This window comes from Oryzias latipes, chromosome 21, assembly GCF_002234675.1.
Source record: "Oryzias latipes chromosome 21, ASM223467v1".
In the NCBI taxonomy this organism is placed as follows: Eukaryota; Metazoa; Chordata; class Actinopteri; order Beloniformes; family Adrianichthyidae; genus Oryzias; species Oryzias latipes.
The window spans coordinates 4,495,613-4,513,403 of NC_019879.2; the positions used below are offsets into that span (position 1 = coordinate 4,495,613).

A 17,791-nucleotide genomic window follows, 5' to 3' on the forward strand; every position below is an offset into this window, starting at 1 on the left:
CATCGTAATTGGATCCTTTATGAGAATTGAAGTCATGAATTGTTTTGTGTCACATGCTGTATTTTTGTGTTCTGCTGCACTTCTTACATTTAAGGTCTCAATAAACCGTCACTTATTTTGCATTGATTGGAATAGTTTAAAAAGTGAGGTGGCATGAAATTAACATGAAATTATTCGGAGTGATTTTCAGTTGGAGACCTGCAGGGGTCTCTGCTGCAGCTCCTCATGCTCTGTTGGAGGCTGAAGAGCACAACAGTGAGCAGATGGCCAAGAAACCAGTGCCATCTGCAGAATCTGCTGTTTCTTTACATGCAGCAGAAAGCTGTAGTTTTATTTTATTTGTAAATAAAGGGATTGGCTGAGGTGGCGACTGATGCAATGACACATTTATTTATTTTTTATAAGCAAGAAGGAATGGAGGAAATAAAAATCGTATTTTGCTGCTGTCATTTCACCCAAGTCTCCCCTTTGGCAGCTCATTGTGTTGTTGCTGTAACAACATTGTTCACTAGAGGGAGCCAGAGAGCCACATTGTGTTTCTGTCAAGCAGACTTGAAAAAACAGGCATTGCAAGAGTAAGGAGAAACTTTGTATTTTTGTGTCCAGGGAAAATGTTTAGCATTCATGAAGTATTTCTACTACTATTAAAGAAGTGGCTAACATGAATATTTAAAAACCTTGCTGCTGTTTCAAAGCATTTTATTTGTCGGTGCACCACCTTTACTGTAGAAGAGACCAACGTGCGTTATGTTAGATTCATCTCAACTTCATGATGCAACTTAACATCATCCTTCCTGCATCCATGGGACCTTCTGACCTTTTTTGGGTTCTGTTCTTTCATTTTGGTCTGTGCTTTATTGCTCTGAAAATGCACTGCTGTTTTTTGCAGCAACAAACAGAAAAAATAATGAAATGCAGAAGCGTTTCTCACGCACAAGCACATTTTTCTAATGTTTTAAAACTAAGACAAAAAAAATGTTTTTTTTAGAGAGCATCAGTTTGAAAGACTTCTAAATTCAAAATGTCTTTATTCTTAAATTTGTTTAGAGACCTTCTTTGTTTTGGGTCGTGGGTCTTGTGCTATTAATATAGCTAATAAAGCTCCAAATTGCTCTTTTAAGTTTTATTTATTTATTTAAATCACTGAGTTAAGAGCAGACAAAAAAAAAAGCTGTTTGAATAAGACCTTATTTGTGACGCAGAAAACACGCTGGGCCGGCCACAAGCTCCTTCTTGTCGGGAAGGAGGCGCGGAGTTGCTCCGCACATATTATACCCTAACCCTTACCCACAAAAACGAATAAACTATTGCTGCTCTGCAGAAACTATGTCAGAAAACGACAGAGGTTTTTAGGTTTTCCCTAAAAACAGCATAATCCTAATTAAAAGACCACTTTTAAAATAGATCAAAAGAGTTGGACTTTCAAGATGTAAGAGAAGCAGGAAAAAGTATGACCAAATAAAGAATATTGTAAATTTACAGCTAATCATCTTTTGTTCTTTTTTCTGTTTGCAGGGTTTTGACGACCCCAAGGACAAGTGAGTAACAACGAGACTAGTTTCCTCTCTACTAGGTAAATTACATTAGAAGGTTTAAAGTGGGTGTAACTGTGCAGGTGGAAACGCCACAGAAATACACAAACCCTGAAACCCCTCGAACCAGGAAGTTGTGGGAAGCTGTGCGGCTTCTAGTGTGTTTTTCTTTGTATAGTTTCTTTGCAATGCAAACACCAAACCAGTTCATCTGGACTGTGTTTCTGATTTTAATGTTGTAAAAGCTTAAAGCTACTGATCTAATAAAAAAACGTCAATTTATTTTGTCAGAAGAATTTTGTGCACATTTTCAGGCAAACAGCACTTTTGTTTTGTTTGCTATTTCTATCAGAGGGAACATTTAACTGATGGTTTTGGCTTTTGCTGCTGATGCAACTGTGTCAGTGTTAATAGAGAGACTAAAAATTATGCCTAGAAAAGGTATGATCCACCTTTTATTATTTTTTATTCACCACATCTGTGTCTAGAATTTGAAAATGGCATAATACCCTAAATTAAAAATCATTGCAACTTTATTTTTCCACCTTTTCTGCCTTCTAGATCCTACATTATACATATTTTATATATTGTCACTGAATAAGTGAAAGTTTTAATAAGGAGACATAAAGATAAACTAGATCATCAGAATATTTGGGTTAGGTGAACTTTATTTAAATGTATGTATGTATGTATGTATATATATATATATATATATATATATATATATATATATATATATATATATATATATATATATATATATATATATATATATATATATATATGTATATATATATATATATATATATATATATATATATATATATATATATATATATATATGTATATATGTATATATATATATATATATATATATATATATATATATATATATATATATATATATATATATGTGTATATATATATATATATATATGTATATATGTATAATTGAACCTTAAAGGACAGCATGTTGGAGCCGCAGGAGGCAAACTGCCTTTTCCGTATCAATATACAAATGTTGTTTTGATCCCATCTTGTTTTATTCAGGCATTTTATTTTCAGAAACGCACAGGAAAACCTCAACCCGGAGGATGAGGTGGACGAGTTTCTGGGCCGGGCCATCGACGCGCGCAGCATCGACCGTCTGCGTTCTGAACACGTCAAGAAGTTCCTGCTCACCTTCAGGGAGCCTGACCTGGAGAAAAAGGTTCAAACATGCTCACATAGTCAAGATATCTGCATAACATACTTTTATGTGTAACAATGTGTCAGTTTACTTCACTCTATTACTTTACACTTTAATTTATTTCCAGCTATGAGGGGGGGAAAAAATCACTTGTGTTTTTGTTTTCGTGTAAATGAAAGTAATTTTAGAGTCGAAGTGGTTTGATGCATATTTGCATCAAAGGTCATCAAGGGGTTAAATGTTTAGGAGATCTCTATTAAGGGCAGGAATGGACCAGTCACTGTTAAAGGGGAGTGGCTTAAGCTGAAGATCAGAAAATAAATTTCAGAGGAAAAGGAGTAAGATTTTCTTTCAGTTTTACCTCCTTTTTTTGATTAAAAAAATGTCCATGAGTTCAAAGTATATATCAGAGGGACTTTGTGAGAAGCTGGTTGGCTGTCAGAACTCCATCCATTGATCTACAGGTCTGTTTGTATTTAAATGGATATGTCATGAGCCACACTTCCATTATTCTCCCAGCTGCTGTGTTCTCCTCAATCATTTCAGCAGCAACAGAAAGGAATCATTTTGAACTGTCCATCTGCAAAAACTCTTTTTTATTTGATCCATGTTAGAATCTTCACATTTTATCCCCAAAAGTCAAAGTCCCTTTTTGTTAAAAAAATAAAAATAAACTGCAATAAATCTTTAAATAAACTGTGAATACATATTCCATCAAAAGAGGATAAAACCTGGGCATCAGTCTGTTTGTGGTTACATGCCTGTGTCTCTTGTAGCCTTTAACCAAAGCTCTAAAGCAACGTCCTGAATGGAAGGCTGAGTTTGACGCGTCCATTGCTGTAGTGCACGCTGTTTCTTGCTTTGTCTCTGCTTTTAATAACTGCTTTCAGAACTTTCTAAAGGAAATGTAGCTGTCCCATATCTAAATGTCCACATTTGTGTGTCTCCAGAGCTTTTAGTGAAAGTCTGGAGTCTTGATGGCTGACGACAGGAGTGCTTTCCTGTCATCCACTGATTGCATGTTTTCAAACTTTATTATTGTTTACGGACTGTTTGCATTCTTATTTTGACTATAAAAATAAAAAAGTAGTGGTTCAGAGGATGGCTTAACCTAAAGCTGTCACGGATGTTCTGTGTATAAATCTATTTCTTTTCAAATTTCACTAAGAGCTTCTCCACTAAACATGTGATCACAGATTTTATTCATCCCCCATCTGTGTAGTTGGTCTTTCTGTCATTTTTAAAATACGTGTCCCTCATGGTGACAGATTGTGAGGGACGCCTAATATTTGCTTCTTTTATGCAGTACTCGAAGCAGGTGGACACCAGATTCGGTGCGTATGTGGCCTGTGCCTCCCTGGTTTTCCTCTTTATCTGCTTCATCCAGATCATCATTGTGCCAAGGTGAGTCAGCATTAGCAGAAATTAGTACACTTGAAGTTTTTTCATTAAGTATAGTTGAGTATAAGTATGGCAACTACATGTAGTGTGGGAAATGTACTAACTGAATACTTCTTCAAACTAAATTGGGACATTTTATTCTTACTTGAAGTAAACTAAAGTATACTGCCTCACGTTTTGCTTATTGTAAGTAACACTAAAAACTCTGTCTGTAGATTTTCTTAAACCACTTGCCTTTATCCCTCCCGAGGTCACGGGGTTGCAGGAGCTTGACCCGGCTACTGTAGAGCGAAGGCAGGGTACGCCATGGAAAGACCACCAGTCTGCCGCAGGGCACGGCAAAAACCCGTTTTAAAAAATGTGTTTGCAAAACTTTCTTCCCGTTGAATGGCAAAAAAAATATATAAGAGCATTATTTTTTTATTTTTTTTTGGTTTGCTTTGAATCATTCCAAAGGTGAATTTTTGCCGTTCCCATGAGTATTCCATCTGTTTTGCTCTGAGATGTAGAAGCAGTTGAAAAGAAAGGTGGTGGGGAAAAAAAGGAGCGTTTTTATTTTCTAACCTGGCTTCCCACCAAAGGATGGTAGCAAGTATGATGAGGTTATGATAAATAATATTAGCAAGAAGTGAAGCAGGGCAATCGGGAATTGACTTGTTTTGAATATCAAGTACTTCACACTCCACTTCACATTATTGATTCAGCCTCCAGCTGCAACTAAGCTTAGACAGTAAAAAGAGAAAACAGATTGTTACCCAGTATAGAAGTTTTAGCAGATTTTTGTCTAAAATACTACCCAAAAGGTTCATAAACACAATAAAAAAACAGTAATTAACCTCCAGACTTTCCTGAACCTTTACAACTACAGTTTAAGGAATCTAGGAAAATGATTTTTAAGTGGATATGGAGTCCAAAACTGGTATTTGTGGTCAAGAACAACAGATGACCAAAAAGAGGTCAATCTTTGCTTTGAAATCCTCTTTTCCCCCTTAGTTCTTGCAGTTTTTCATTATCGATCTTCTTTATTGTTCCACTTTACTTCATTTTTACCTCCCAGTTTTCTTAGATGCTGTATTCTCGACTCCCCTATCAATGAAGCAGCCCTTTTCTTTATCATCTTTACTTCTAAACACACATTATACCTTTTTCTAGCACAGTATTCCCAGCAGCCAAAGCTCAAAGCATCCAGCACAAAAGCGTCACATTCAGCTGCAAAATAAACACAGAATTATAGAAAATGTGTTTTTTCCTTCAGATCCACACTGATGATTGGCTTCTTCATCACCTGCCTGGTTATCCTGATGTCAGTCATGTTCATCTCAACTGTGTACTACTGTTTCGGGGTAAGAAAGAAGAAGCAAGCAAGAACAAGTAGAATGAATTTAGCATTTATGTTGGAGAGTTTCTGATGACCTGAGAACATGCAAATATCATGGAAAGACACTTTTAATTGGTTTTGCTTTTAACATTTTTTTTTTTTTTGGATGTTCTCTCACTTCCTGTTTCTGATGACTGAACAGCTCCTAACCTTCCCTTGGAACTGATCGTTTTTAAAAATAACTTGAGTCAGATAATACATAGGCACCATAATTTATCATAACAATAATCTGCTAAGAATCCATCCAAACTAATGTGATTAAATATTAACCATCATGTACAGTTTCAAGGTTTCTGTCTGGTTTCTTACAACCTTTTGTTGCTAAGATCAATTAATACATTAATAATTATTATTGTCAATATTAATTGGGGTCACAGGGTTGCTGGAGCCTATCCCTACTGTGGGGCGAAGGCGGGGTACACCCAAACTGGCTCGCCAGTCTGTCGCAGGGCTAGATGTAGTCCATATGTTAAGCTACTTCCATGTCGTCCTTAGGATGTTAAAAACGAATTTTTAATAACTGAAAATTTTCCTGCATTGTTTAGGATTTGTTTTCCTGATTTTCTTGAATGGATAAACTCACAAAATCTCTTCTCATCCTCCCCGTAAACTTTGAATCAGAAAGTGTTGAGAGTCTCCTCTGTTGACTCATTTTCTCCCTGCAGCTGATGAGTCATGAGAAGCAGGAATGATCTAAAAAAAGGTTGTTGTTTTGTCACTATGACTCATGGTTATGATGTTTTTACTTTGCCTGTGTTGATTAGAGAGTTTTATGCGACAGACTCCAGGTTAGTTTGCAAACTGGGCATACAAAATTTGACCTCATTTCTTCTTTCCTGCTCCCTCAGATCTTCCCTGTCTCCCTTCAAACTCTCTCTAAAAGGATAGTTCAGTCCCGACTCAACAGCACCCTGGTTGGCGTCTTCACCATCCTCACTGTGTTTCTGTCGGCTTTCATTAACATTGTGAGTGAAGTGAGCGCACGAAGAATCGCCACCATCAGAGCTTCTAGCAGCAATGATGAAGCTCATGAAAAACCCTTTTGACCTGCTTCAGTTCACCTGCAGCAGCGCTGACCTGCGGAGCTGCATCGGTTCAGGGCTCAACGTCAGCGTGGACAGCGTGAACCCCTGCCACGCCGTCTCCCTCAATTACAGCCTGGACCCGCGGCACACGCCCTGCGGAGAAGGCGCCCTCGTCTGTAACTTTCCCGAGGTAAACCTGCGTACGACTGAATTAGCTGACACAGGTAAAACGGCATTTCATAGGTTTGCCTTTTATCGCCAAAATTGCGTCGATGCTGCCTCAAAAAATCACATGTGTGGATTCCAGCAGATTGAAAACAATAGTTTGACTTTTGGGGTACAGTTGAAAGTCTTTCTGGAACACATTTTTTAGGGGGTTATTAATGTTGCTTGTCCAACATGGTTTAAAGACTGCTCTGCTCGGAGCGCCACACCGTCTATGCATGACGTCAAACCAAACAAAGAATACTGTAAAAAGTAGCTTATTAGTACTAATAAAAGCTGTTGTATGAATACACAAGAAAGGGAATCTTTCAGTATAACTATATTATTAGATGAATACAGACAGACTAATATTTCAGTTCATTGTTGCCTATTGTCAAGTTGCTTATTTTATGGAATATTTTTAAAAAGTAGGATTACACTTCATAAATGCTCCAGGAGCAAAGTCCTGATGCAACAGCATTTTTTATTTGCACAGCAGTGTTCACTCAAAGGGGTTCTGACTCCAGCTCTTTCAAGTGGGACTCATTCTAAAAAATAGCTTCCGGAAACGCTCCCCTCAGCACTTCTTCTCTCCCCCTCAGTACTTCTCATCCTGTGTGCTCCTGAGCCTGCTGGCCTCCTCCGTCTTCCTGCAGATGAGCAGCATCGGCAAACTCTTCCTCATGCTCTTCATTGAGCTGCTCTACCTTCTGATTATGGAGGTGCCTAAAGTGAGCCTTTTTGACAACCAGGACCTCCTTGTCATGGCAAACGCCTTCAGCTCCCTGTGAGTCTAGTTATCAAATCCCTTTCCTTCTAGATTTGTCTTTAACAGTTGGAAAACCCCTCAGCTTCTGCTCTCTGTTCTCCTCCGTACAGCAAACAGATGAATGGAACAAGGTGAGTCTGTCATGGCAGAGACCCCAAAGCACTGTCATCTGTTAAATCTGCAGCATCCTTTCTGCTTTTCTGGCACAAATATAACAGCAATGAGCTGCTGGCAACAGATGATGATAATGAGGAAACATCCAGACGGCAGCCAACGATGCTGCAAAGTATCTCTTCAGGCTTGGTCTCCAGCATCTGGACTTGATTGTTTTTTGCCGGCTTTGCCTCAGCATAAAACCTCTGCAGAGTTCATGCCTTCACGTGTGTGTTTGTGTGTGCGCTAACCTCCAGCTGTGTGGCAGACACCAAGGTTCCTCTGAAGATCATGACCCCAGTGGTGATCACGGTCTTCGTGCTCGCCCTCTACCTGCACGCTCAGCAGGTGGAGTCCACGGCCAGGCTGGACTTCCTGTGGAAGCTGCAGGTCAGTCAGCCTGTGCACTCGAGGGGAGGGGGAATCGAACAAATGGTTGCCAACATAAACCTGGCGTGAACGTTTCTGTGTGATGACCAAACCTCACAAATCCATTGTGTTACAACAATGCTGCAAAGTATCGTTGTAACACACACTGATTTAATAGCATGTAAAGGCATGCACTCTGGAATACTAGGCTAATGCAAACATAAACTGTTCTTTGCCAATTAAGGATGCAACATGTTTCTACACAAAATGTAGTCCAGCTACACATCCTAAGTGGATCATGTTAAGCAGAGTTTAGATTGGATTGCTTACTGGTATTTTTTCAGAATATAAATTGCTATATTTTTTCATTTTTAGCTGTTGCAGTTTGGCAGGGGGGGTGACTTATACTCAAGTGCGACTTGTGTGTGATTTAAAAAAAACAACAATTATCAACAACCACTAGAGGGCGCTGTAGCTGCGTGTATCAGTTTGCTACTGACAGCAAGTCTATGCCAGGGGTGCTCATCACCCATCATGGTGGATGTCAGGCCATCAAAAATAAATTTTTGGAGGTTAGGTTGATTGACATTCAGAACGGCCAATCAAACATCGTCTGTTTAACTACACTTTCTTTCTTTCTGCTACCGGCCCCTCTGGTAATGAGCTGGTTCCCAGGAGGATATAATTCAGTGCAATCTGGCACAAAGAAACACAATTCTGCTCTAATTTTTAAGCTTAATGCAAATGTTCTAATAAATAAGACTTTGTTTTAATACATTTTTTTATAAAATGTATTTACACTAAGACCTTTTTTTAAAGACCTGCAGAAATGTTTTGGTTCAATCTGAGACTCAATTTACAATAAATATAACCATTACTCTGATGTTCATTATCATTTTATTGTTAATAATTGGGTTTTTAAGTTGTAAAAAAAGTGCAAACATGAAAAAGTTAAGTTATTTACTCCTCATTCCACCATAGTAATCTTTTTGTGTATACATAATTAGCTTAAGCTTATTGGCTAATTCTCAAATGTCCTTTTTTAAATTTGCTAATAAGCAAGTAACAAAGATAAAAACTTTTCAGTTGTCCTATAAAAATCCTGATGTAACGTTATAAAAGAAAAAATGATAACTATTCCTTACATTTTGCACAACAACTATGTGATATTTTCAATGTAAACATACTGCGATGCAGTAAGGATTCACTTTCCCCACCATTCAGTTCAATGGTGTAACATACGGTTCGGTTTTAAACCAAGAATTGCAGCATCCCTAATTATGACCCTCTATTGGGATTCTCCAGGCCACGGAGGAGAAGGAGGAAATGGAGGAGCTCCAGGCCTACAACCGTCGTCTGCTCCACAACATCCTTCCCAAAGACGTGGCCGCTCACTTCCTGCAGCGCGAGCGCCGTAACGACGAGCTCTACTACCAGTCCTGCGAGTGCGTGGCAGTCATGTTCGCCTCCATCAGCAACTTCTCCGAATTCTATGTGGAGCTGGAGGCCAACAATGAGGGAGTGGAGTGTCTGCGGCTGCTCAATGAAATCATAGCAGACTTCGATGAGGTAACCGTGTCGATCAGAGCCTGTTCTCTGGGAGTTTTTTGACCCCGATTTATGTCGGGTCAAACTACTTGGCTAGAAATGTTTTTTTTTTTAATGTAATGATTTATGCAAGTGTAACATTTGCAGAGAATCAATGAAAATCTTTAAATGTAATTCTTCTGGAAGTAAAAGTGTCGACTTCTCAAACACGCCCCGTGTTTCTGCACTAGATCATCAGTGAGGATCAGTTCCGCCAGCTGGAAAAGATCAAGACCATCGGCTCCACCTACATGGCGGCCTCGGGCCTCAATGACTCCACGTACGACAAGGCTGGACGCTCACACATTCGAGCCATGGCAGATTACGCCATGAGGATGATGGACCAGATTAAAATCATCAATGAGCACTCCTTTAACAACTTCAAGATGAAAATAGGTGTGCATCCGAAAGCTGCTCTGTAATTCTGACTGGAATCACAGCTGCAAATCAGTCCAGGACAGACTCATAATGTTAAATTACTTCTAGGAATAAATGCTGCCCCCTCCTTTTTTTTCCATTTTTTTGTAAAGTGGGAACGTTGTGACATTTCACGTCAATCTCCCTCCATAGGTCTGAACATCGGCCCTGTGGTTGCCGGGGTGATCGGGGCCAGGAAGCCTCAGTATGACATTTGGGGGAACACGGTAAACGTTGCGAGTCGCATGGACAGCACAGGGGTTCCCGAGAGAATTCAGGTAACAGTGACAGTTTTAATGTATTTCTCAGATTTTCATGACTCTGTTGCAGCTTGATTACAAAAGGGAAATAGAAATATTTTAACTTTTGTAAAAAAAAAAAAAAAAATGTTTTCAGTTATAGTCTGTTTTGTCTTAAAGAAGTCGTAATATATCAAACTCATTATGTTTTCTGCTACAACTATTTAAAATAATCTTAAGTGTGCTTAGTCCAAATCTACACCTAGTTTTTAATCATGGCTGAAAAATATAAAACAGGAAAAAAACTGTAACTTTGAAGCGATTTTAATTTTAAATTGTGTTTTTTAGAATTCATGGAAAATATCCTTTTAAAGCCTTTTTATTACTGTTGTTTAAAAAACACTAACTTTTTTTATGTATTTTGTTTGTATTTATCGCTATAAACGATAAAGTATCTTTTTAAAGTGATATAAAACAACTTTTATTTAAATCAGTAATTTAAAACCTGGTTTTGGCTACAAACCAAACAAAAGCATAATGTCTAATATTCATTAAATCAATTGATACATTCAGTTATTTGCTGCTTTGCATCATTTTGTATGGAACCCACGACCTCCCTTGCATTATTTATGTTTTTTCCTCTTTTTTGTGTTTTTATCACATTTTCTCATGATAACGAGATGGTAGATGTCATTATCACAAGAAAACAGAAAAATACAAAATAAATAAAAAGGTGGATTTTGTTATTGCAAAAGCAAGATGCCCCTCGTGCAGCTTCTGTGTTTTTTACTGCAAAGAAGCAGTGATAACTATTTACTGTCAACATTTCCTTATACTAATAGCATGGTATAGAAAATAATTAAGAGAATTTTGGTCCTTGTATGGCAACTTTTCATGACGATCATGATGATTTTACAAAACACTTTTAATGTGTATAAATAATTTCCTCAGAATTTGTTATAAAATATGTAATTTAAACACTGGATAAGGAAGAAAAAAACACAGTTTAGTCACATTTCCATCCACTTTTTATTTGCAGGTGACAACAGATCTTTACCAGGTACTGAGCTCCTACAACTACACACTGGAATACAGAGGCGTGGTGACCGTCAAGGGGAAAGGAGAGATGATGACCTACTTTCTGACCGGAGGACCCTCCAGTTAACTTTTACTGAGCGATAAACAGATGGGGCGTGACCCAGAGGACGTCAGGTCTCTCATAGCTTTCAGCAGACTGAGTTAGCCTGAAGTGTGTGGTCGCCTTCAAATCCCTCCTTGCTCATGATGCCAGTCAGGATGAGAGACAGCCCGACCTCAGGAGGTACAGGACACGCTCGCTTGCCTTTCAGACCAAAGATGTCCAATCCGTACATTTTACAAGAAGAGAAAAAAACAAACAGATTTAACCACCTGGAGGAAGAACTCCTACGTGCCAGCTTTGTTAAAAAGTTTAGGACAACCCTGCAGGGAGACAAATGTCACCTCCTTTTCTTTCTCTCTGTCGTGTTTGTGCAAACCCCGAAGGCTCTTCTTCATACTTTTCATCAAACACTCGTCACTGTTGTGTTGAACGGCTACAAATCTCTTTTCTTCCACGTGTTGATTTCAACTTGCATCAGTAATTAACAATCTAGATAACAAGAGCAGTAAGTGAGGCCTTACTGTACTTCATTTGGGGGGGGTCGACACTTTATACTATATGAAATGCGCAGTATTTATGGAAAGCTTCACGTCAGCCAATATCAACACCTGCAACAGAGAAAGGATGTCACTGAAGAGCTTTTCTAATCTTGACGTTTTTGTATTCTGGACTCCAACCTTGTGAAAGATTTTCAGATTCTATATTTTGTAAGATCATATATTAGAGAGCCTGTCTATAAACTCTAGCGTTTTCAGGTGAAGATACTTTAAACGTTATTTCCACTGCGATGTTGCCGGATCTTTGTGTCCCTTCAGAGAGGTGGGGTTTTTTTTTTTAGTTCTCCTCTTGCATTTTTGATCTACAGGAAAGTCAGCTGTTGGTTGAATAAAACGTCCTAGAAGTGAAGGAGTCGGCCTGAGCCGAGGCTGAGTTTCTCTGACCGATCAGAGGACTTTAAACGCATCACACTCGATGCTTAAAAAGCCATTTTGCACTTTTGTGCTTTGTTCCGCTTGCTCTTCTGCCCCCTTGTTTGCTCCACCAGATGGTACGACCCAATGAATGTCCAATGATCTCCGATGAGGCCTTGCTAATACGGACTCTGACCAAGTTGATGATGTTCATCCTCTGGACAGAGCACATGCAGAAATGTGCACTTGCATCTGCTGTTTTTTGGTTTTTTTCTTCCATGTTGTGTTATTACTACTCACACACAAAAAACACACACGCCGCAACGTTTCTATCAAAACCCTGCAGCTGCTACACCTGATCTTGGTTAAATAAGAGGAAAAAATTTTCAACACTTCTGGATTATATTTATACTTTTGTCATAAAAAAAGAAGAGTTTGGGATTATAGGATGCTAACGCAGAAAGAACCACTAAGTTGTACTGAAGTTGAACTAAGGTCAATTCAAGATCTCTCTGTACAATTGTCACAAAAAATGTTCAAACCTTTATTTGTTTTAAATTCCTGAACACAAACTCTGATTGGCCGAGTGTTTTCAAGGATCTGACCACTCAGAGCTTCTCTGTACTTCTGATTAGGACTATTGACCCTTTGGTTGTATGCAGTTTAAAGGTCCATGCAGCAATTTCAACTAAATAAAGATATTTTTTAAAAACATATCGATCTGATTGAATTGCATTAGAAATTGCTTTTATTTTTACACCCATAAAAACTGTAAACATTTGAAGTCGGTAAAATTGTCATTTAAAAAGAGTGTTTTTAAGAAAACGCAATATTTAGAGGTTCATTGCCTAATTCAATGTGCAAGTACTCAAGTGATAAAGATATAAATCCTGGTTAATAACCCTTGTGCTATCTTGTGGGGTCCAGATGACCCCACAAGATAGCACAAGGGTTAAAACAAAATTTGAATTACAATTAAGCCACTGAACAGATTAATATTTTGTTTTTTCTATCAAATTTCGATGTCAGTACAAAAGTAAAACAACACTGTTTAGCATTACCTTTCCTTTTAATAAGCCTCGGTGTATTTACTGGAGATGGAAAAACAAGGCAGTGCTGGTTAACCTCTTCTTTGTCCTTCACACTGTACTGCACTGTGCAGCCTCCGTCTCACCTGAACCACTGACTCCATTTGCTCTGTCTGACTTGTTGAATGCGGTTTCTTCTGCACGAATGTCCCACTGTCGCAGTCGCTGGGAGGGAAGCGCAGATTAATGGCGCTAAAGGCTCTTTTATAACTAGAAGGTTTTTTTTTTTTTTTCCTGCAGCTGCAGATCCTCACAACGAAACGGTTTCTGTTCCAGAAACAGCTCCATACAGAAACACGGGGTTGTTTGTTTTTTTTACTCTACTCAATGCCATGCTTTTCCTTTTAAAAGTAAAATAAATTCGCAATTTATTTTTTAAAGGTGTTTGAGTTCATTTCGTGTTTTTTTCCTACTTATTCTGTCAATGATGAACATCACAGTCGGCTTCATGTGTGAAAGAAGCTGCAGTGCAACATTAGGGGTCGGCTGCATTTACAGTGAGGGGGTCATAATGAGGATCAGTGCAGAATTGCTCCAGATCTCAGAGAATGCAGCCAATTTTAAACCTGTTCTGGAAGTTCACCAACAGATGGCAGGAGCACCGCATCGCTCCTGCTTCACCAGCTTCTTTAACTCCTTCCCATCATGTCTGAAGATGACAAAAACAAGCTGTTCAAATTCTGATACATAACTTTCCATCATTTCCGTATTTGTTTTAACAGCTGTTGATTAAACTAAACTTGAATAATGTCTCAGTAAATTCCTTTTGCATTACATGTAAGCAGCAGTTTTGAATTTTTGACTTCATCTTCAAAATTCAAGTTAATAAAAATGTTTTAGTACAGAATTTTTATTAACTTGGTCAGTTTTCTTCAAAGAAATTAATTGATGTAAAATGTATAATTGAATTTGAGTATTTAATAAGTATGAATATCTGAGGCAGAGGGTAGATTTTATTTAGATTATTAAAATCGTTTCATTAAAATAACCATAATAATGAATTGTACAAAGTGAGCCTAAAAACTCAATGTTTGGAGCGATAAAGTTATTTTGGAAATATCTGCCTTTGAAAAGAAAACTATAAAATTTTGACCAGGAAATTCTAAAGAAATTACTGGAATAATTTTCCTTTTTTTTTACTTGACACTGAATTCCCAGGTAACCCTTGTGCTATCCTAGGCACTTTAACATTAGGAGTTGGGTCATCTAGACCCACTAGACAGTGCTCTGAACCTTTTTTCTTCAATGATTTGTGATCTTCACTGGTGTCCATGGATTACATGAAATCTTTCCACCTTTATCCACCTTTGACATGGTAGGGAGAACACGTCAATGCAAGGGTGGGGTCATCTGGACCCCACAAGACGGCACAAGGGTTAAGAAAGGACAGCACTATGATAAATATGTGTAGAATTTTATCATAAGGTCGTCTTGTTTTATTCCCTCCACGAAAAAGCAATGTACAGGAAGTTTAGTGACGAATCTCTAAGAGAAAACTTTGAATATTGTTATGGGGGAAAAAAACAACTTTTCTATTTCTTATTGCCTTGGATAAGTAGTGCACACAATCACCTTTTTTTAATATTTAGTTTTCAAAACATTAATTGCCACTTGACTGAACAGGCAGTTAAAGGGTTCAGGCAGAATTGATTAGACGGGAACACATTGCAAAAACTCAATGTTAAGATGCTTGTTTCAAGAAATATGGTCTTTTTTTCTGCCTCTAAACAAAAATAATCATTTCAAGAAAATTTTTCAATAGCAAAAAAATCCTAAGAAAGCCTGATTAATTTTTTTTGTTAGAATATGGTCTTGGTAAGACATTTTTTCTTACCCAAATGACAGATTTGTATTTATTTTTTGTTAATTTACAGACAATCTGCCAATGGGACAAGAAATGTTTTTGACTTGCTGGATTTCTAAGGGGCCTGTTTTTGCTGTGTAAGAAACATAATTGTTTGGGGTTTATTACAAAAAAAGGATTTTTCTCCCACCCTGAACAGAGTGTAGTAATCAAATAACTGATTATGAAAAACATCTAAACTTGAACTTCCATAGACACGCATTCATCCCGCACACGAAAAGCCACAAAATAAAGCGATCACAAAAAAGATGATGATACGCAGCAGTGAGGATGAGGATGTCTCCTCTTGAATATTTGTTTGGAAACACTTTTAACCCTAGTGCTATCTTAGATGACCCCATCCTTCCATTGACGCGTTCTCCCTACCATGACAAAGGTGGATAAAGGTGGAAAGATTTCATGTAATCCATGGACACCAGTGAGGTTCACAAATCATTGAAGAAAAAAGGTTCAGAGCACTGTCTGGTGGGTCTAGATGACCCAACTCCCAATGGTAAAGTGCCTTGGATAGCACAAGGGTTAATGGTGAAATGTCCATTAATTGTAACCCATCGTTCATACACTGACCAAAAATATAAACGCAACACTTTTGTTATTGCTCCCATTTGCTCCCATTTATGAACTCAAAGATGTGAAACATTTTCCACATGCACAAAATAACCAGTTCTCTGAAATATTGTTCACAAATCTGTTTAAATCTGTGATAGTGAGCACTTCTCCTTTGCCAAGACTGGCTCGTCTCTGCTCTGTACCTGACCGAGTACCTCGTCTCTGCTCCTGCTCCTCCACCTGGCTGTGGTTCCTGTCTCCGGCTCGACTCGCACCCCTGACTGTCCCCCCAACCACAGCTGGATGAAGCTCGTCTGCTGGACTTTATATATGTAGTGGTAGGGTTAGATAAGTTAATTCTTCTCTAAGAGTTCTGGCAAATCCCCTGTCCGTCCTGGGGGAGGATCCCTCCTTCATGTGGGCACCCCTGAGGTTTCTTCGTTTTTTCCGGAATCCGGTTTTTTAGGAGTTTTTCCCTACCGCGAAGGGGGGTCTAAGAGCAGGGATGTCCAGTTTGGCTTAGTCAGTTTGTTAGTTCATTTTAGTATTTTCCTATTGAACTCTATTCATGATCCTTTTGAGTTCATGTTTTACTTCGAAGCCCATCGAGAGGACTGTTGTTGTGATTTTGGGCTATACAAATAAAATTGAATTGAAAGACAATCCATCCCACCTCGCAGGTGTGCCATATCAAGATGCTGATTAGACAGCATGATTATTGCACAGGTGTGCCTTGGACTGGCCACAAGAAAAGGCCACTCTGAAATCTTCAGTATCCAGTCAGTATCTGGTGTGACCACCATTTGCCTCATGAAGTGCGACACATCTCCTTCGCATAGAGTTGATCAGGTTGTCTATTGTGGCCTGTGGAATGTTGGTCCACTCTTCTTCAATGGCTGTGTGGAGTTGCTGGATGTTGGCAGGAACTGGAACACGCTGTCGTATACGCCAATCCAGAGCATCCCAAACATGCTCAATGGGTGATATGTCCAGTGAGTATGCTGGCCATGCAAGAACTGGGATGTTTTCAACTTCCAAGAATTGTGTACAGATCCTTGCAACATGGGGCCGGTGATGGAGGTGATGTTGGATGTATGGCACAACAATGGGCCCCAGGATCTCGTCACGGTATCTCTGTGCATTCAAAATGCCATCAATGAAATGCACCTGTGTTCTTCGTCCATAACATATGCCTGCCCATACCATAATCCCACCACCACCGTGGGCTACTAATACTACAACAATGACATCAGAAAACCGCTCACCCACACGACGCCACACACGCTGTCTGCCATCTGCCCTGAACAGTATAAACCGGATTTCATCTGTGAAGAGAACACCTCTCCAACGTGTCAGACCCCATCGCATGTGACCATTTGCCCACTCAAGTCGGTTACGACGACAAACTGGAGTGAGGTCGAGACCTCGATGAGGACGACGAGCATGCAGATGAGCTTCCCTGAGACGGTTTCTGACAGTTTGTGCAGAAATTCTGTGGTTATGCAAACCAATTGTTTCAGCAGCTGTCCGAGCGGCTGGTCTCAGACGATCTTGGAGGTGGACATGCTGGATGTGGAGGTCTTGGGCTGGTGTGGTTACACGTGGTGTGAGGCCGGTTGGATGTGCTGCCAAATTCTCGGAAACGCCTTTGGAGACGGCTTATGGTGGAGAAATGGACATTCAATTCCCTAGCAACAGGTCTGGTGGACATTCCTGCTATCAGCATGTCAATTCCACGCTCCCTCAAAACTTGCGTCATCTGTGGCATTGTGCTGTGTGATACAACTGAAGATTTCAGAGTGGCCTTTTCTTGTGGCCAGTCTAAGGCACACCTGTGCAATAATCATGCTGTCTAATCAGCATCTTGATTTGGCACACCTGTGAGGTGGGATGGATTGTCTTGGCAAAGGAGAAGCGCTCACTATCACAGATTTAGACAGATTTGTGAACAATATTTCAGAGAACTGGTTATTTT

At 39.1% G+C, this 17,791-nt stretch overlaps 1 protein-coding gene across 3 annotated transcripts in view; it reads left to right on the top strand.

Moving 5' to 3' along the window:
- adcy5 (adenylate cyclase 5) overlaps positions 1 to 13,029 on the top strand; it is an 82,646-nt gene extending 69,617 nt beyond the window's left edge. The window contains exons 9-21 of one of the 3 annotated variants that reach the window (XR_002292707.2): positions 1,516 to 1,538; positions 2,583 to 2,742; positions 4,028 to 4,125; positions 5,378 to 5,465; positions 6,349 to 6,465; positions 6,557 to 6,715; positions 7,332 to 7,516; positions 7,609 to 7,629; positions 7,920 to 8,041; positions 9,326 to 9,589; positions 9,799 to 10,003; positions 10,178 to 10,302; positions 11,303 to 11,357. Coding sequence is in view for 2 of the 3 variants with exons in the window: in XM_020712839.2 (XP_020568498.1) it covers positions 1,516 to 1,538; positions 2,583 to 2,742; positions 4,028 to 4,125; positions 5,378 to 5,465; positions 6,349 to 6,465; positions 6,557 to 6,715; positions 7,332 to 7,516; positions 7,609 to 7,629; positions 7,909 to 8,041; positions 9,326 to 9,589; positions 9,799 to 10,003; positions 10,178 to 10,302; positions 11,303 to 11,428 (1,704 nt within the window). In the remaining variant the exon portion in view is untranslated. Of the gene's footprint in view, positions 1 to 1,515; positions 1,539 to 2,582; positions 2,743 to 4,027; positions 4,126 to 5,377; positions 5,466 to 6,348; positions 6,466 to 6,556; positions 6,716 to 7,331; positions 7,517 to 7,608; positions 7,630 to 7,908; positions 8,042 to 9,325; positions 9,590 to 9,798; positions 10,004 to 10,177; positions 10,303 to 11,302 lie in introns of all 3 variants that reach the window. The other 2 variants (XM_020712840.2, XM_020712839.2) reach the window with 2 other exon arrangements.
- Positions 13,030 to 17,791: the final 4,762 nt, after the last annotated feature.